The 20,501-nt window shown below is 44.5% G+C and overlaps 1 protein-coding gene across 6 annotated transcripts in view; it reads left to right on the forward strand.

The window, feature by feature from the left end:
* Positions 1-20,501, forward strand: part of LOC144138908 (uncharacterized) — a 157,960-nt gene that overhangs the window by 8,780 nt on the left and 128,679 nt on the right. For 5 of the 6 annotated variants that reach the window (XM_077671417.1, XM_077671419.1, XM_077671420.1 and 2 more), the window contains exons 4-9: positions 1,645-1,671; positions 2,732-2,761; positions 8,309-8,332; positions 12,467-12,493; positions 13,638-13,667; positions 15,580-15,609. In XM_077671417.1, the coding sequence (XP_077527543.1) occupies positions 1,645-1,671; positions 2,732-2,761; positions 8,309-8,332; positions 12,467-12,493; positions 13,638-13,667; positions 15,580-15,609 (168 nt within the window). The remainder of the gene's footprint in view (positions 1-1,644; positions 1,672-2,731; positions 2,762-8,308; positions 8,333-12,466; positions 12,494-13,637; positions 13,668-15,579; positions 15,610-20,501) is intronic. The other variant, XM_077671422.1, reaches the window with a different exon arrangement.

Genomic DNA, 20,501 nt, shown 5'->3' on the forward strand with positions numbered 1-20,501 from the left:
GCGCCGTCTCATAAGGCATGGGACAGGTTTAAATGGTTTGCACCATATTCTATGCTTACCACAGGCCTGAAAACGGAATTTAAAGAATATTGTAAGGCGTATTTTAATGCATACAGCTTACGTAAATTTATGGCTAAAGCGTTGCACTGCTGAACACGAGGACGGGGGTTTGATTCGCGGCAGCGGCGGCCACTTTCATATGGAGGCAGCAAAAATTCCCTTGTGTGCGAAATTTCGGCGCATGTTATGATCCCCAGGTAGTCAACATTATTCCAGAGCCCTCCACTACGGCGCGCCTCATCGCCTGCGTTGCGTATGCACGTGAAACCCTACAATCAATGAATCAATTAATTAAACTTTTTTTTTCATGAAGTCGAATTTCTTTGTACAGCAGGTTCTGCTACCCTCGAGTAAAACATCGCGAAACGCAACGCTGCCAATTTTGTGCATGGTGGGGTTGCTTTTTCGAAAGAAGGGTTCATTTTTAGCAACCTTAACTACATTCGCTTCCTTTCGAGAACAACAACAAATTATATATCTCTATCGCCAAGTTGTAAAATCTTATATTTTATAACTTTCCCCTTGCCCGTCTCTCATCCCGTAGGCCTTACTTATTTGGCGGCGAATTCAGTCGAACATATACTACAGCACCTAAATTTGTCTCAATATCTCGCCCATTCCCCTACAACTGCAATTACTGCTGCATCTCTTAGTTTACGCACCACTAAATTTGCCAAGACCCCACACAGCGAACCCACTCGGTTTTTTTTTCTGGAGCAGCAAGGCCACTAGCTGCCCACCTGATAGTGGCCGGCGAAGAAAGCCTGATTACAAGCAATGAAACTGCGGCCCTGGCTTTCGGCTTTCCGGAGCAAGAATGTGACCTCCGCCTGCGCTCACGAACGTTTTTCACTGAATCAATAATGAATCAGGAGCACACTCCTTAAAAAATAATGAATTTCTTTTGAAGCTGGGTCCGTAAATTACATTTTGTATCGTAACATATTGTTCCCTATATTTGCGTAAAGAAACAGAGGCTTGATATTTCAATACAGACATGTCAGAGAGACGAAGGTTAATAACAGAACTAAGCACAAAATAATGAAATAAAAGTGCGCTGTGGAAACTACTATTCCGTACTTTCGCAGTGCTTTGCAACGTCCAGGCTTTATTAAGGTTTTGTCGTATCAGTACACGATACCTTCTGTATAATATCTCCCAAAGCCAACCACTAACAGCTTTAAAGCGAAGTTTTATATGCTTACTGATCGCCTTTGATGTCGCACAAAAACGCAACGCAGAAAAGCTGAAAAGCAGAAAAGCTACCAATCGTTTTAGTAAACGATGATGATAAGCTGAGGCACATCAAGCGGCTCCAAAAGAGACGAGCCCCGTGGTCGGAATCAAAAATCGGTCCCTTGCGTTATGAAGGCGTAATAAGTGAATAGCGCCATTACGGCACTGTCGCAGCACTTTGTATATCAGATAAATTTTGACTGAAGTTGCATCGGACGTAGGTACCAAATTTATTCACCTTTCTTCAGCAAAGGGGCTTGGAATTTCTCGCTGTTCTTTTTGCGCGAAATACAACTGCAACAACATGTTTGGCTTTTCTGAGCATACAAAACCTTTCATTTTTTGCAGTGTCATTGCCCGATTCACAGCCGTCAGGTAAGCCACGTTTGAACTTCCCACTGACGTTTCTTTAACTTTATTTTCTTTTTCCTCATAACGAAAACATAAAAATAATCAATGCCAAAAATATCTAAATTCGGGTTACATGTTGTGGCGAGCCTATTTGTGAGACCTTAATTTGATTTCAACGTATTCTCACTCTTTGTCTACCAATTTAACCCAAGGTTTGACAATGTATTTTACATACACCATCCTTTTTTAATGTGATCTTGAAGAGAAGGCAGAACGGCCTGCTGAATAGTCATTCCGGAGTGGTCACAAGTATACTCTACTCAGCCGATCAAACAGTCGTAGCAATACTGTCAACATAAAATAAATACAGGCCTGGCCAGTGCACCTAAGACTGTTTTTGGTGAGAACACTCGCTTGTACGCTACTTCTTTCTCGAAAAAGCGCAGGCGCTCAGGGGGCCTCTCACTCTCTTGTTCAATATAGAATGTAGCATAAAAAATCTCAAACATTTTATTGTGTGTCCACCCTACTGGTACTGATACTTGTGTACTGAACGAGCGAGGCAGCTCTTCTTTCTGTGCCAGCATGGTTTAAAGTTAAATATGTGTTTAGAAATCTTGAAATAAATTTTAGATGTAAGCCCAGTGGTGATTTGTTGTGTTTCTTTGCTATGCAGTTTAAAAATCGTTATACAATTTCCGCATTTCTCGACATTATTCCACCATCGTTCTTATACGTCAGGAAGTACCTTATACCACTCAATACGTGTATGGTTTTATTTGTAAAATTTGTAGTTTTATAACATATTTTACTGAATACATACCAAAAATTTTAACATATTCAAAACTGCTCTCTTAACCATACTTTTCTTTTCCACTAAATTTTCAATCTTGGCATTGTACACCAAATTCAATACCTAAGACTTGAATTGTTATTTTTTGGCAAATTTATCTGCAAGCAGCGAGCATCCCTTAAGAGAATCACTTTCTGTGCCATCCCACAGCTAAGAATTTTAGATTTTACAAATCTTTTGTTAAACGAACGTAAAGCACATTAATGCCTTATGTGCAAAACTTGTTTGCAGGCGCAGACACCACATCTACCACAACAAAAGGTGGGGCACAAATATTGCTGCGCATACTAGGTAGCATTAAAAACATACCAGAAAAATTAGGATTGATATCTGCCAGATTTGTTTATTGAAAACTAGGTGCTTGAAACCTAAATAAAAATCTGTAAACGCGGGCTATTGCAAATGCGTAAACGGAGTATACTCTTTGTGTTTGGTAATAGCTACAGCCAAAGCATTTGAAAAACGGCTATGCTTCAGGACATACACAGAATTTGGGATAGCTTAAAATAATCCAGTGCATTACCATTGCCACTGTAAGGTTACATTACCTGTTAGCCAAGAAAATATACAGTGACCCTGACTGACAATGGTGATGCTAGAAATTATTTATTCTCAACATGTCGTAATTTTGGCATCCTGGGTTCTGAGATATACGTATACAAAACCATTGGGAGGGATAGTGGTGAATGGTACAGTTTCTCAAGTAGCATAATCAGAAACCAACATCGGTTTACTCTAATGGGGTCCTGACTCTCTAGGGGGGGGGGTGGTGGGGGCCTCCATCTAGTTGATCGATCAAAAATGCTAACTATACTGTTAAATGCAAAATTTGTGCGCAGCGGCAATTTAGTCTTCTCGGTCACGGCGCATAGGTTCTGCGTCTCAGGAAGTGATCATGTGATGAACGAACGCATGGCGGCGAACGTTACTTTGCAGTTATCTGGGAGCCCGCCGCCACCGCTGAAAATGTTCGTGTAATGTGTGTTTGAATCTCCTGCAGAACTTTAAGCGAAGGTACGTCTGTGGGTAGAAGGCAAGGGCGTGTCAAGAAAGGATCGCAATCTGCGTCTCAAAAAGGGACCACAAACACCGTCTGAGAAAATGAAGGCATCACCGTCGAGCTCATGACGGCACGTGCTGCTATGGCTTAATCACTCAGTGGATCACCCACCCCCAGCATATCTCTGTGCTTCACCTCAAACGTTCGCCATGCGTCGCTGCTGAGGAGCGTCTGCCACCAGCTCGGTATACCGTCCTCTTGTTGGCCCGTACGGCCCACTTTCCTCCTTTATCTTTCTGTCTTCGGTTCTGCCTTCGTTCCCTCAATAACATCGATAGCACAATATTGGGAAGACTTGCATTGCACCTTTCCTAATTTTTTCACAGTAGTGGCAAAATACGGGAACCATATGGCGTCAGCGTTTTTGGAAAAAACGGGTTTACTGTTCGGGTCCAGAATAAAATATATTTGTTTGCCAGAAGCTCAAAAATCTGCTAGTTTCAAAGAACGTGTTGTGTTTGAGCTCACCCTGACGATGTGTTCATCGGGGACAGAGCAGTCACCACCGCAGCCGTCACCGTCACAACAACGAGTTTTTTATTCGGGCGCGCCCCTTCGCGTCACCGTCACGGGTGGCGCCACCAGATGGCTGGCTGAACCCAACTGACACCACAAAACATCGTTTCTTCAAGACCTTGTGCAGCTTTACAAGTTCAGACGGGCTGGTGGAACTACACGGCGGCCACTACGTGTTCTCATAACACCATCGTCTCGAGGGTCACTGCCGACGTCTGGTACTACGTCGGGTGCAGTGTTCGGTATGTCCGCTGTCGGATTTGCAGAAGAAACACCCTGCGTTGTGTCCGCAGGAATTCTAGAGTCGGTTTGATTCGGCTGTGAGAGCCCCGACAGTTGTCGCCGATTACGCTGCAGGACTGTACCTTGATCAATCCCTACAGTACAACTGTGAGGTCGCTGGTCCTCACTTAACACTGTACCTCGAACTCCTTTAGGTTGAACCCACACTCGTTCTCCCTTATCCAGTAGAGGAAGCGGCCTAGCTTGACGGTGCCGGTTAAAGCTCAACTCACGTTTCATCTTGTCTGACGCATCACTTGGGGTCACTGTGTCTCTAGCAGGGCAGCACGGTTGCAGCAACTGTTTCGTCGTCCGTAAGCGACTTTTGAGTTGCCTCCCAATTAGGAGTTGAGCGGGGCTGAAGCCATTCACGGCCGGAGTATATCAGTAGCTAGTTGTGGGTCACTCGAATTGCACACCAGTTCCTTCACTGTGTGGACCGTCCTTTCTGCCTCTTCATTTGACAGAGGAAAATGCGGGCTGCTGGTCACAGCAACCGTAGGAGTCGGAAAACCTGTTGAGCTCATGAGCCGAAAATGGTGGCCCATCACCCAATCTCACAACTTCTCGGATACCATGTCGAGCAAATATGCACTTGCGCATCTCGACGGCTGCAGAAGCTGTAGACGGACGTAAGGCAATAACTTCAGGGTAGCAGTAGTATTAGTTTACGAGGAGCAAAAACGTTTGTCCTTTGCTGTGGAAGAGATCCGTGTTCAGAACCTCCCATGGGCGGCTCGCTAAGGGCGTGGAAATAAGTAGCTCCGCTGGATTAATCCGAGTGCGTGCGCACTGTTCGCATCCAGCTACCATGGACTCAATGAATTTTGCAAAACCCGACCACCACACCGAATCTCTGGCTTTCGCTTTGCCCCGGGATATATCTCAATGACCGTCATCCAACATAGGCAGTACTGTTAGTCTCAAGGCAGTAGAAACTACGATGCAAAAACCTTTGAGCAGAAGCCCGCCACAGACTGTGATCTCGTTGGCTACCGCAGCCTACTTCATCAAATGTAAGGGTAGCTTCTTCTTCTGAAGTCGATCACGTTGAGCCAAAAAAATAAGGTATCTGCACTCGCCATCCGTGCTTTGGGGTCTCTTGACATCATCCGGATTCAATGCAAAGTTGTGGATGCGTTGCTAACAACTTCTGTTGCGAACAACTACACCGTGTCAAGGGGAGAAGAACCCTTCGGCGGTATCATCGAGAGATCATCAGCAGTTGCTAGTGGTTTGCCTGGGACATACTACATGCTGAACTGGTAGTGCATGATCTTGAGGCCCAGGCTTTGAACGCGAGGAGGGAGCATGTCCTGTTCCATTTTGGTAAACAGATTGACTAGTCGTTGATAATCCGTTTCCACGGCAAAGCTTATGCCATGTCCAAACTCATCAAACCTGCGCATTGCCCATGTCGCCACCAGAGCTTCCTTCTCGGTCTGACTATACCTCTGTTTCGTGACCGTCATGAAGCGAGAAGCAAAAGCCACTGGTCGACGTTCTCCTGGAGGTTGCGTTTGAAAGAACTTGCATCTGCCGAAATCGTGGTGACGTAGGAAGGGGTGATATTTAGCCATGCACCTATCTGATACAAGCAGTTGTTTGATCTTGCAGAAGGCCGACTCGTGTTCGTGGTGCCATGACCAGCCCGTATTCTTGATCAGAAGAGCACGCAGGGGTGCCGTAATATCGGAGATGTTAGGGAGGAACCTAGCTAGGTGGTTCACCATCCCGACAATTGGGGAAGTTCGGCGATGTCCTTGTGTGCTTCAAGTGTGTTGATAGCGTGCAACTTTTCTTTATCGGGTCTGATGAGATCAGCTGAGACAACCCCACCTAGGAAAGGCACTTCGGACACACCAAAGCAACACTTGTCTTGGTTTAGAGTTTTTGTGGCTTCGGAGAGACGACAGATGACTTGATCCAAACGGGCATCGTGCCCTTTCTTGTCGCGACCGAAGACAAGGATGTCGTCAATCATATTTGCGACACCTTCTTGACCCTCGAGGATCCTTGCCACCTGCTCCTGAAAATATTCCGGAGCCTATGTGATACCGAACGGCAGGCGACAAAAACAGTATCGACCAAAAGGCTTTACAAAACTATGTTAATCATCAATATGAATGACATTTTAAAGGTACCTAATTCTTCGCAAATAATTATGTACGCGGACGATACCAATGTGTTTTTGTACGTCAGACAGAATAGACGACCTTGAAGATAAAGTAAATATGTACTCGAATTTGCTGTAGGTCTGGTTAAAGCAGAACCAACTACAACTAAATACTTCCAAAACAACGTACAATATATTCCAACCCATCAATAAAATATTAGAAATGCCGTTTGCGATTAAATTTGGTGAATCTGTGATCAGTAGGTTCAAGCAGCAAAAATTTTTAGGTGTAAGGTTTCAAGATGATTGAAAATGGAATACACATGTAAACCAACTTTGTAGTGAATAATCTAAACCCGTAGGAATAATGCGCAAAATCGCGCACCTTATTCCTACTAGGTTGAAAATACAACTTTACCATACCTGTTCCATCCTAAACTATGCTATGGTACGGTGGTACGGGACACAACATGTGCCCACAACTATACCAGGATAATTAAACTGCAGAAAAAAATTATTCGGATCTATACGAATTACAACGGTCCTAAGATAAACTTAAGAACAGAACCCCTCTTTTTGAAATATAGCATGCTCAGAGCAGATTAGGCTTATTCTCTAAAACTACTACAAATTGTGTACAGCGAGAAGTTGGACTTGGCAACAGACCCTGCATCAACTACGCAGTACTCACTCCGATGCATAACAAGGCGTGCGACCAAAGCGAGGACCAACTACTGCTGGCAAACCTTTTTGCTTCAGAGCGTCAGCATAATTAATTAAACTACAGGAATAATTATTTTTCTTGCGCTCCCGGACTGTTTAGCAAACATAAAAATTCATATTAGAAAATAACCTACGTTATACGTCGTAGAATATTATTGTATGTGAATTTACACTTTTACCCTAACAGTAGATATGATGGTTTTTATTTCTTTTTATCTTTGACTTTCGCATGTTATTGCGGATTTTGGAGGCGATGGTAATTATTCAGAGTATTTTATAAACGTGTGTAAAAACAAGTTTATCATGTATAAGTGTGTTCATATTGAACTTGTAAGTGATTCTGTATGTCACAAGATTTTTTTTCTTAGTGATTTGGGTTTCATTATATGTGTACTTTATGGCTGATGGGAGGCAATGTGATGCACACGATATCTCGCGAGTGCTCTTTCAATTTGTCTGATATTTATCAAGCTATGTAACCATTGCGCCTGTGTCCGTGGCAGTCGCCTAGTCAAGCCGCCTCAACCGGCGGCTTCTTGCGGCTGCCCCCTCCTTTGTCAAAAAGGAAAATAAAGACTTTGACTTTGACTTTGACTTTGAGAAATGTTGCCAACTCTTTAGACACTGGAGCAAGCTTGACCTGGTGAAGCCCGGCTGTAGTGTCTAGCTTACAAGGAACTTTAGTAATCTTTAGCTTACAAAAAAGAACACCCGTGATCAGGAAAGAAACAAACTGCGCATAACAAGCCCAGAAAGAAAATATAACAGGTGGCTCCCGAGAGCTCCGGCAATATTTTCTTTTGAGAAAGTATACTTCAATATTATTCATACAAAAGCGTTTAAAACACAGGAGTGCCAGATCGATTTTGGTAATTCTTTATTGTAACAAAAAACCATTAGGCCAATACTTAATGCGTCTTACACTCACTGGTGTGGGAGCGGCACCAGATACAAAAAAGGGGCTTGGGACAGTGCCCTAAAACCAACTACAGCATCTGCTCAATCTAACATTATAGAATCGGAACTTCCTTTGTTAAAGGCCCTTGTATCATTTCGATTGTGTGTTGTGTACCGGCCGGCTTTCGATATTTTTAATTTTTGTCTTTTGCAGAAGCACCTGAGGATGCTTCAGAAGGTTTGTACAAAGACGGCCTGCGGCACACAAATGCTCCCTTTTCATGCAATTATTTCCCGTTACAAAGATTTTGGAATTATTAAGATAAAATACAACTCCAAATGTCATAGCTACCAGAGCTGTCCTAAAAAGCCCAAAAATTGATTTCAAAAATTTACTTTTCAGTCACAGTAATGTAACGTTTTTTGATCGTTGATTGAAACCTGCGTGTTCAATTTGGCTGCCGAAAAAGAATTCTTGGGGAAAACATCTTTTATTTGTCAATATTTTTTTTTCTTGTAATGAAGTGTATGAGATCTGTTTCCACGTGAGTAAAACTTGGTATTTGGTCACGAAATTGACTGAAGCTTCCTACTTTTTTGAAAAGGCGCACGTGTAATATTTGCACTTGAAGGCAGGGCGCTTCTCCTTCGGCACACAAGTTGTTAATTGACTTGGTCTATCCCGCTTCGTCACATTATAGGGACAATAAGGGTCTGAAAGCAAACTACCTGCCACTATTTTCGCGTAGATATTACGTGATGGCATCGCCCTAAAATAACAGAAACGCTTAACATGCGCGGGGAAAACCGCGGCGCGTTCTATGAAGCCGTATACCGCACCAAGACATAAACAAAACCGAGACGAAACCGCTGTCTGACGCAAAGGCGGCCAGTCAACAGTTAAGTAACCACCTCGTATGCATGACACTTCTCATAGTTAGTGCCGCTTTTGACAATAACCAGACGGACAGTCGGTGTCCACCGAAAAGGTTGACTGCGCAACATTTTTCAATTTTTGCCTAATTAAAATGAGGCCGCTTACAACGAAAAGATTTTTCTTTAATAAATCCAACTGCTAACTTTTTATTGCAGCGTTGCTGCCGTTTTAAACATGCCATGAATCCTGTAGCAAGTAAATGTAGCACCATTTTTAGAAAATTGCTTAAACATATAATGCTTTCGCCTACCAAGCACTATTTTCAATGTCAGTATATTATGCTTGTCTGTGGCACCCATATTCACATTGTCATTTTTCCAGCATCCATGAGAAACAATGTCGTACCCATTTTGCGTATGTAGATACCTCCTTCATAGTTGGGATAAACTTTAGCTATTAAAAACTGACCAGAAGTTTTTAGTCCCAATAGACGCCACAAGCTTCCCGATTGTGGTTCTTCGCGCCGCAATGTTCTTATCTCATCATTTTCCGCCGAGGCAAGTAATACTGGCGCCGATATTCCAAATCCCCCAAGAAAACTTTAATCCGTGTTTTTATCGCAAAAGCACTCCAGCGGGTAAACAGACTACCATAAATGCCCGCGTTAAGGAATACGTGCTCACTACTATAAGAAGCATTCACATGTGAAGTACTTTAAAATAATATTGTTGACAGTGGAAGTTTGGCGTATTTTCTAATACCCATGCAAAATGTAATCAACGTTGTCATTCTTGCATTGCTGAGTTCGGTAGCGATGGCATAATACAGCAAGTTACTGCATGTACTTGTATTTTGTGATGCTAACTTCTCGGTAACTGAGCTAAGTTTGGTCCACATTTGTTGTGGCAAATGCTCTGCAATTACCACAAACTCAAAATGCAGACGAAACTGGAGAAAAACATTTCGCAGAAACTGTCACTTACAAGAACTAAGTTCTCGCGAATGGGAACGGAATGGGCCAGATCTGCAAACATTAGAGCATAGGCCCTGTCCTTACACTGCGGAGCTTTTCAGCGACAGAACGGGACAGTTGCGCAACTTCCGTTACACCCCTCCCTTCGCTATTCGCGGAAATTCTAAATATATATATCGTCAATACCGACCTAACTGCTACACCTGGTACGCTCTAATATTTCAGGCGGCTCCCATTTGGCGTCAATTACGGACCCGCAAGTCATACCACACCCCGACACACTACTAAATTTGCTCCACTAATTACATGTACAACTTCCTTTATCGCTCTGTCTTAAATAGCACAAACCACGTATTCTAAAAAGGAGCTACCAAAAAATCCCCCCTTTCTCTTCTCTTGAGCATATGAATGTCCATCTGGCCAGCTTGAAATGCGAAGACAAGGAAAGTCTTATTGCTTCAGTCGACGCGGCAGCCCTGGCCTTCACGTTTCCGAAAGAAAAGAGCAATCCCCTGTTATGGTACAAATGTTTTTGTGACTCGTTTTCGATTCAGTCGACGGGTCAGGAAGCTGATAAAACAATTAGTTTGATACTTCCTCTACCCATAGAACGTTCTACAAACACATATGCTATGTTATGCTCGAAAGGGGCCTCTTTCTTTTTGACCCACACTGGCCTTTCTGTTCAGCCGTGGCACTCGTTCTGTGTTGTCGACCGGCGCTTCTGTGGATTACTGAGACTGAAATGATACCCGTCATGGTGGCTCAGTGGCTTAGGCGTTGCTCTGCTGAGAACGTGGACGGGGCTTGATTCCCATTCGCGGGGGCCGCTTTCTGATTGAGGTGAAAAGCAAAAACACCCTTGTGTACCAGATTTCGATGCCTGTTAAAGATCCCCAGGTGGTCGAAATTTATCCCAAGCCCTCCACAACGGCGGGCCTCATCACTGCGTTGTGTCGCCGCGTTAAACCGTACAATCAATCGATCGACAAGGAAAGGACAGTTTTCAGATATAACGGAGCTCTTTAACAAACTGATATGGCTGCAGCTACAGCAAAAAATGCTCGCAGAACATATTCGACGTTCTTCTTCCAACTGCTCGTGCGATAACTGTTTGGCAAGGATCAATAATTGTAATTCGGTGTGCCGTAAATTTTTCGAGATCACATGAATCACTTAATGCTTTACGTCCAGCTCTATTTATGACTATAAAATGGCCACTAAGGGCCTTGTCCTAGTAACGAAACAAAAACCTCATTACCCAGTATGGCTACCACCAGGATATTAGAGGTATGTGAACATCAATTTTCCCCAGAGAAACAGTGAAAAATTGTGAATGAAGATATGCAAAATGGACAAGACTGTATTGTTCTTAAAAGATGTAGACATTTGAATTTTTTCGCGCTCGCAATGACAAACAATAAAATGCAGGTGTTTTATCAAAGCTGTTCCAGGTAAATCACATGGCCACAACAGTCCCACGTTATCTAGACAGGGATGGAAGTCTAACTCATGTGCAATATTAAAAAATCACTGAAATTTTGCAGTTGAAAATAACTAAACTTTGCTAACATAAATGCAAATAAAAAAGAAAGGAATCTCACACTAACAATTAGGACTTGAAAGTAGTGAGCTATACGCAACATTCACGACCATCACGAAGGTTTAAGGCCATGATTGCAGTCTAGTTAGTTCTTCGTCGCTACCGCAACGACTTTTACTCCACCACTGTTGCTATTAAGGTGAGCGTCTTCCATTTCATAGAAAATAATATCTACAATAAACTTAACATTCTAAAGTCTACAATAAACTTGACCGCGCGCCATGACGTGCCTTTGTCATCCAGAGCAAGCGTTTCCACAATTACGGCGAATGCTGGAGATGTTTTTTCTTTGGCAATCTTGGCCAATGTCCCTCAGTGGGCATGCTTGGCTTTGCAAGCGTGCGTAGGGGATGCTGGGTGGTTACCCCGAGGCACGCACACACGAGCGCTAGGCATTAGCCTGATTTTGTTAGCTGTCTGGCGGTCAAAAATCACGATGTTTTGAACATCTCCGCTGTTAAAAATTGAGGCGTTTTGTATCAGTAATCAGCATGACAAACATCTCTGCACGGAAACGTTTGATTAGGTGAAGATATTTAGGTCATAGACAGGACCGCATAAATCAGCTTAAAATACCAGCGGTCATTTTTAGAGGAAGTGTATGCTTGAGAGGTAAACGCTCGTATTTAAAGGCTAGCTAACACCAGCAGCCATAAAGTGTTCCAAGATGTGCGGTTTACATGTGCAGTGGAAACTAGTATTTTACTTCTTCGTGCTGATTTCCAATGCCCATAATTTCATAATTTTTTACTCCAAACACTGCATGCTACCATGTATAAAAATGTACTAAAGCTTGTTGCTACAGTTTCAGAAGGCATACTTGCCGAAAAATAAAGTATCAGGACATTTTAAGCTTTTTTAGCTTACATATATTCATAATTGGAATTTGTAATGGCCTACATCTTTTATTCTTTTGCAGTGTCATTAGCTGATTCACAGCAGCCCAGTAAGTAAAGTTTGGCTTACGTTGATGGTTTATTTTGTTCTCGGACTTGAGTTTTTCATAAATTCAGAGTATTCTTTTCACCCTATTTCCAAGAGTGGGGCGTGCTTCCACAAAACGGGGAACCATCTTGAAGGAACTTTTCTAGGATATAATTTGAACTTGCAATGGCTAATCAATGAGTCGAAGGACGGCTGCTGTTACTACTTTTACCGAAAGCCTGAATTATACGTGTAATCTACAAATACGGCACAATGGCGTGTTGGATAATTATCCATATGTGTAGTGATGAAATGTCTGCTCGAGGCATAACGATATTGTCACAAACGCATAATACAAGTTGAAGCAATGCTTTACGCCGACAAGAAAATTACAGAAGCCCACTGTTGTTACTTATCTGTTAATTGAAAACACTTCCTTTAAAGAAACTTTTGCACTTGAGACGGTGCTACCGAAAATAAACCACCCCTCTCCGATTTAGCACAAAAGGCGGTCGGAAAAACGCCAACATTTTCCCACATGCGCCAACGCAAGGCCGCAGGGAAACGCCCGGTTTTTTACACCCACTTTGCGAACTGAGCAAAAAGCATCGCTCCCTTCTTAGCCCCAGCATAATTTTTAGGTGACAAACAATGTGTAACGGAGTTTCCTTAAATATATAATATAAAATAGTCCAGTTACCGTTCGTCAATTTTTATTATGTACAATTTTTCTTTGACTGGCTACAAATATTTTTCAAATCCGACAAGCCCATTATTTGGTGTTACTTGTTCATCGCATGGCATTAGTCATGACTCTTTTCGTACCATTTGTTTTACGTAGGAGTGTTCATTGTAAACTACTTATTTTATCTTATTTTGCACAATAATTGACGATAATCAATTATAGGTGACGCTGCTTACCAAATGCTATATATAACCCAGTTTCAAAATAAATGAAAACATCAAATTTATGTTAATCATTAAATTGCATTTTGAGTACTGGTCTCTAGGATGCATGCCTTTGCATACATGCAGTTGCATGCACTCAGCATACATTTCACCCAATATCTTTCTTTACGATACCAGTGCTTTCGACTTTGTTTTCCTAATTAGTTATGAAAAAGAAACCACTAACCCCCTTCTCATTAAATGCGTCTTGTTTTCAGGCACGGAAACCACTCCTGCTACAATCACAGGTACGTCACAGAAGCAGGTCTGCATGTTGGTCTGTGCAATTCCAAGTGTACCTTAATTTGAGATTGTAAGAATAAAAGAATGCCGGATTTATGTACAAAAATTTATGTTCCTAAAAGCGTTCTTGGCGAAAAATAAAGTAGCAAGACCTTTTAGGTTTTTTTAAGCTTACATATATTTATGGTGAGAATTTGTAATGGCCTATATCTTTTATTCTTTTGCAGTGTCGTTAGCTGATTCAGAGCCGTCCAGGAAGTAAAGTTTGGCTTTTCTTCAATGGTTTATATTGTTCTTGGACTTACGTTTTTGATAAATTCAGAGTGATCTTTTCACACCATTTCCGCGAGTGGGGCGTGCTTCCACAAGATGGGGAACCATCTTGAAGGAACTTTTGTAGTATTTATTTTGATCTTTCAATGGCTAATCAATGAGTCGAAGGACGGCTGCTTTTATTATTTTTACAGAAAGCCTGAAATATATATGTAATGTACAAATATGGCACAATGGCGTGTTGGATAATTATCCAGACGTGTAGTGATGAAACGTCTGCTCGAGGCATAACGATATTGTCACAAATGCATAATACAAGTTGAAGCAATGCTTTACGCCGACAAGAACATAACAGAAGCCCACTGTTGTAACTAATCTGTTGATTGAAAACACGTCCTTTAAAGAAACCTTTGCACTTGAGACGGTGCTACCGAAAATTAACCACCCCTCTCCGATTGAGCACAAAAGGCGGTCGGAAATACGCAAAATTTTGACCGCAGCGGCCAACACATGCCAGCGGGGAAACACCAGGTTTTTTAGATGCAAAGCATCTCTTGCTCGGGGCTATGTCCGTTGTCCTTCCGGCGTCCGTCCGCACCCCTCCTCATCTCCACGTCACTCTCTACCCTCCCCCTCCTACACCACCTGGGTGCGCTGCTCCTCTTCTTCCCCTCTACACACCAGCTGTGATAACGTCACTCTCTCCTCTCCCAAACAGCTGTGCGCTCTCCTCTTTCTCTCCCCTCTCCACGCCCTTTCAAATAAACCAGGGCCCGTCCGCTGCCACCTTAAGTTGCTGCTTCGGTGTGCGCCGTCCGATGAGCTGAATATGGACACCAACAATTCTGGCAGTGACCCGCCGCGGTGGCTCAGTGGTTAAGGCATTGCGCTGCGGAGCGCGAGGTCGCGGGTTTGATTCCCGGCCACTGCGGCCACTTTTCTGAAAAAATTAGAGCATCTTCCCACGCGGAAACCCTGAGGTGATGCAAAGTATTTCGAGTTTGCACGGGTTTGCATCTCCTGAGGGCTCCCACGTGGGAAGATGGTATATTTTTACACCCACATTGCGAAGTGAGCAAAAGGCATCGCTTCCTTCGTAGCCCCAGCATAATTTTGAGGATAAAAACAATGTGTAAGGGAGTTTCCCTAAATATATAATATCAAAGAGTCCAGTTACCGTTCGTGCATTTTTATTATCGTAAAATGTTTCTTTGACTGGCTACAAATATTTTTCAAATCCCACAAACCCATTATCTGGCGTTATTTATTCATCGGATGACATTTGTTATGACGCTTTTCGTACAATTTCTTTTACGTAAGAGTGTTCGTCGTAAAACACCCTATTTTATCTTACATTGCTCAATGCTTGACGATAATCAATTCTAAGTGACGTTGCATACCAACTGCTATATATAACACAGTTTCTAAATCAATGAAAACATAAAACGTATGTTAATCACGAAGTTACAATTCTAGTATTGGTCTCTAGGTTGCATGAATTTGCATACATGCAGTTGCATACACTAAGCATACCTTTTACCCAATATATTTCTTTACAATACCAAAGCTTTCGACTTTCTGTTTGCATAATTCGTTATGAAAAGAGGATTACCCGCATTCTCATTAAACCAGCCTTGTTTTCAGGCACGAAAACCACTCCTGCTACAGCCACAGGTACGTCACAGAAGTGGCTCTGCATGTTGGTCGGTGCAATTCCAAGTCTACCTGTAATTTGCTAATGTAACAACAAAACAATGCCTGATTTCCGTACAAATATCTATGTGCCTGAAAGCGCAATAAAATATTTGTAAAGCGCTATGAGCATGTTTTCTCTAGAATAATAACTTTCTTAGCAATTGGTAAATGCTGGCGACAAAACTTTTAAAACGTCTTACATTACAAGTAACTGCTGTAGTTGGCTACAGATAAAATGATGGAGGTCAACGCTGAAGGAGTTCTACCATGACTCTGCCCCGCAAGGTAACACAGTACGAAGGAAAAAAATTATACTTACATTCATAAAAATGGGAATAATTTTTTGGTTTACCAGAAGGTATGGCCATTTAGGTATATCTTATTAATTATCAGTATATAAATTGCAATCTAATTATACGACTACCTTCATCCAGTGAAGAAAAGCCGCTTTATCGTCGTCCTCTGCTCAACTTGTTTTGCTGTGTTCAAGTGTGATCTGTTGCCTCACATGTTCTACATTCTTATTTCGCATACAGTCCCTGGGCCTTTTTTTCGGACTCGACGGAAACGGCTTATAATTTTGAATAATCGGGAGTCTGAAAAAAAGATATTCACTGAAAAAAAACCCTCATTGGCCCAACGTCTAGAAAAACGTATCTCTGCGCGTCTGTACACGCACGCCTACACGCGACTAAGTCCACCTGTATTTACGCAAGTGTTTGTCCGTCCCTGTAGGAGACAATATCACTGTCAGGGCTCGAGCTATCTTAGTATTTGATGCCTCTGACGTCGGAGGCGCGTCAATTATCGGAGTCGGTGTACACCTGTGCCGGTTTGAGGACCTGGCGTATGATTTCGTGATCATACAACTCGCGGTCCACGGCATGACGGCCGTGTCGTTGCTTGGGAATTCTTCGAACGTATCCGCTCCAACATCGATACCGCAAACACGAAGGTAATCGAAAATGTCGGATGCTGCGGCAGGCAGCTATTCAGTTTTGGAGTTCTGTACGGCGTCAGTATCTTCGTCGTCACTGACAAGCAGAAATTCCGAATGTCGGAAGACGTTGCGTTCCTGTCCTGCGTCATCGCTCTCCAAGTATCAGACGGGATGCTGATAGCCGCAGTGGAACCACAACGTAGCTTTTGTCACTGTCCGCACTTAACAGCACACGATTCAGAAAGCGTGATCGGTAGTGCAACTTCATGTTCTTGACGACACCTTGGTCCATGGGCTCCAACACACTGGTAGTATTCGGCGGCAAAACTTCTAATGTGATCGCTTTTCGGTTGATGATGTGTCCGTGGGCACCACAGTTATTAACGACCATATGCACCTTGAGCTTCTGTTGCTCGCACGTACGGTCAAGCTTCAGCATATACTGTTCAAATAGGTCCAGCGTAATACACGCCTTCCAGTTCGCTTCGTACCAAACTGGGAGCGATTTAAGTCTCCTAAAACATTTCGGGTGTCTTGATTTGCCTATGACCAGGAGTACAAGCTACAATCGTGAATCGCTCCTTACTTGCTTCTCGCAGTGTAAGGGTTCGCCAGAGAAAGCAATCGTCTTCAAGGCCACATCTCGTATATGAAGCCAGGCTCATCACAGTTGAATATGGTGTGTCAGGTGCAGTGGCACAGCAGAGAACACAGTTTGTCGGTGCGGTAATTTGCCAGAAGAGTTACGTTGACTGCCGCGCTCTCGCAACCTACGCGTTTAAAGGCCAGGTCGCACATTTCCTTGAGGTTGCTCGGCGAACCATCGCTGAACTTGACGTGCGTGGTATCTATGTGCACGGCGAGCGTCTTTGCTTTTTTGCCTACTGATTATCTCCAGAAACTGGCAGATTTCTATCCAAAGTTGCGCGTGAACAGATGCTAGTGTACCTTACAGCTTTCGGTGGCTGCCGTTGCGGAGGTTCCTCTGCTTTACCGCCGATACTTCTTCCGCTACTTTCAAGATGTAATACTTATTCTTCAAATAATCGGAAAAGGTTGCATTTCAAACCAAAAACCAAAAATTGGCGAGAAACTTCGCATTGCGGCTGGCCGCTTTCAGCTTGGCGGATAATTACAGCTTTTTTGTCTACCGTGAGTGTCTCGCAGTTGCGTCGTTTTTTTGTAACTCCGGATCGCTCCTAATGGCGCGGCCTTCTCGGAGCAGGTTGCTGTGGTGGCCCGGGTGGTGTCAGAGCCATTTAAAGAGATCACTCTTAGTACGCCAAGCAATGGACAGATGAGTACACCAAGCACCCAAAACGACTCACCGTGACAACTATCAAAGTACGCAAGAACGTACGGCCCTCTTCGATGTTTACAGTTCGGGCAGTCCGACAACTCCCTCCTGATGTGCCGCTCTTCCGACATGTGTCGACACAGCTCCCGTGAGAGCAATGTGGGAGCACCCAAGCTTGATTCAGGAAAATCAAACGGCGTGCTGTGTGGCGTACGAACGATCGGTCATGGATATTGTCACGAAACCAGGGACGACGCAGTTGTTTTGGAAAAGAAACAAGTTTATTGGAGCGAACTTGTGCTCTCCTAACAACTCAAAAGAATACAGAGGCGGCGAAGCAGCGGTCAACAAAGTGACGTGCGTCGGCGAACGTCGCAGAATCGAATACCCCGGCGTCTGCTCTGCAGGCTTCTTATCTTTCGGTGCGCGTGGTTCTCGAACCGTCGATTCGCATCAAGTACATTGTAGGTCCGAGAAGATTATTCCGGGCTGCTCACGTTAGATCGGAATGCTCTCCCTATTTGAACAGATAACACATGCGGCACAGAGAGAAAGAATGGAACACGCGCTTTCCTTGGCACAGAGATAACACAGACCGGCGCAGCCGGGCGGTAAAAGCGAAACACAAATAAACAAACCCATTGCATGGTTCGCGGCATTACCCCCCCCCCTCTAAGAGTGCATCGACCCGATGCTAACATAAGCGACAGTCCAAACAAATAGAAATAAAAGTTCGTCATCGTCCGTAGAAAGGTTTTAAGCGAACCACGTGGACGACTTCGGGCCGCGTGTGTCATCGTGATGTGCCGGAGTCATCATCTGGAATCACTTCGTGGGTAAGTTGCCCAACACGTCGTAGAATCTTGTAGGGTCCGAAATACCGTCGCAGAAGTTTCTCACTCAGTCCGCGTCGTCGGATGGGAGTCTAAACCCACACAAGAGCCCCGGGGTTGTACTCGGTGGCTCGGCGTCGGATGTTGTAGCGGCCGGCATCCACCAGCTGCTGGTCCGTTCTACGAACCCGAGCGAGCTGGCGGGCCTCCTCTGCACGCTGAAGGCATCCTTGGACGTCGGCGTTCAGGTCGTCGTCTTCTACGTGTGGCAGCATGGCGTCGAGCATTATAGTCAGCCGTCTTCCGTAGACGAGCTCGAACGGTGGCATCTGCGTGGTTTCTTGGATGGCCGTTTTGTACGCAAATGTGAAATACGGGAGCACTTCGTCCCAAGTCTTATGTTCAACGTCGACGTACATGGACAGAATATCCGCAATCGTCTTGTTCAAACGTTCCGTTAGTCCGTTCGTTTGGGGGTGGTACGCCGTCGTTCTTCAGTGATCCGTGTTGCTGTAGCATAAGATTCCTTGCATGAGCTCAGCAGTAAAGGCCGTTCCGCGATCCGTGATGAGGACTTCAGGGGCTCCATGTCGCAGCACAACTTGTCTTATGAAAAACTTGGCGACTTCTTGTGCAGTTCCCCTGGGAAGAGCGGCGGTTTCCGCGTAGCGCGTCATGTAGTCTGTTGCTACGACAATCCACTTGTTCTCGGATCGTTACGTAGGGAACGGGCCCAGAAGGCCCATTTCAATCTGTTACAAGGGCCTTGATGGGACGGCGATCGGCTGCAGAAGTCCGGCAGGTCTCGTCGGTGGTGTCGGTATCGTCTCGTCGGTGGCGCTCCGGATGTAGTGGGTGACGTCGGATGTAAGGCGGGGCCAGTAGTACTTCGCCTTGATTTTTCCAATTGTGCGGGCTGCGCGGAGATGTCCGGAAGATGGGTCGTCGTGGCACGCTTCCAAAATTTCGTCACGAAGGTCTGCGGGGATGACAAGAAGGTAATTAGTTCTCGTTCCGGGGCTGAAATTCTTCTTTACGAGGACGGAGTTTCTCAGGCTGAATGCTGGTAAGCTACGCTTGAAGGTCCTGGGTACGGCGACGTTGCATCCCTCGAGGTAGGCGATTATGACGCGTAAGTAATGGTCGGTACGCTGCTGGGTGGCTAGGTCGCTCTCCGTCACGATTCCGAAGAACGCGCTGTCTTCATCCAAGTCTTGGGCTGGTGAGTCGACGGGGGCGCGGTACAGGCAGTCGGCGTCGGAGTGTTTCCTGCCGTATTTATAAACGACTGTAACGTCGAACTCCTGCAGGCGCAAGCTCCACCGCCCAAGACGGCCAGAGGGGTCCTTCAAATTGGCGAGCCAACACAGCGCGTGGTGGTCGGTCACAACCTTGAATGGTCTTCCATACACGTATGGGCGAAATTTTGAAATCCCCCATATAATTGCCAGGCACTCTTTCTCAGAGGCAGAGTAGTTTTTCTCCTCTTTCGACAGACCACGGCTGGCATAGGCGATTACCTTTTCGCACCCGCTTTGTTTTTGGACGAGGACGGCACCCAAGCCTATATCTTTGGCTTCCGTGTGTATTTCCGTTTCGGCGTTTTCGTCGAAATGAGCGAGCACGGGCGGGCTTTGCAGGCGTTTTTGCAGCTCGCAGAATGCTTTTTCTTGGTCGTCGTCCCAGCTAAAAGGGTTGCTATCTTTCGTCAAGCGCGTGAGCGGCTCTGCAATGCGTGCGAAGTTTACGACGAAGCGCCGGTAGTATGCGCACAGTCCGAGAAATCTTCGCAAGCCCTTCT

The sequence above is a fragment of the Haemaphysalis longicornis genome, unplaced genomic scaffold (assembly GCF_048455015.1).
Source record: "Haemaphysalis longicornis isolate Haplotype H1 unplaced genomic scaffold, Haemaphysalis longicornis Haplotype H1 scaffold_5, whole genome shotgun sequence".
In the NCBI taxonomy this organism is placed as follows: Eukaryota; Metazoa; Arthropoda; class Arachnida; order Ixodida; family Ixodidae; genus Haemaphysalis; species Haemaphysalis longicornis.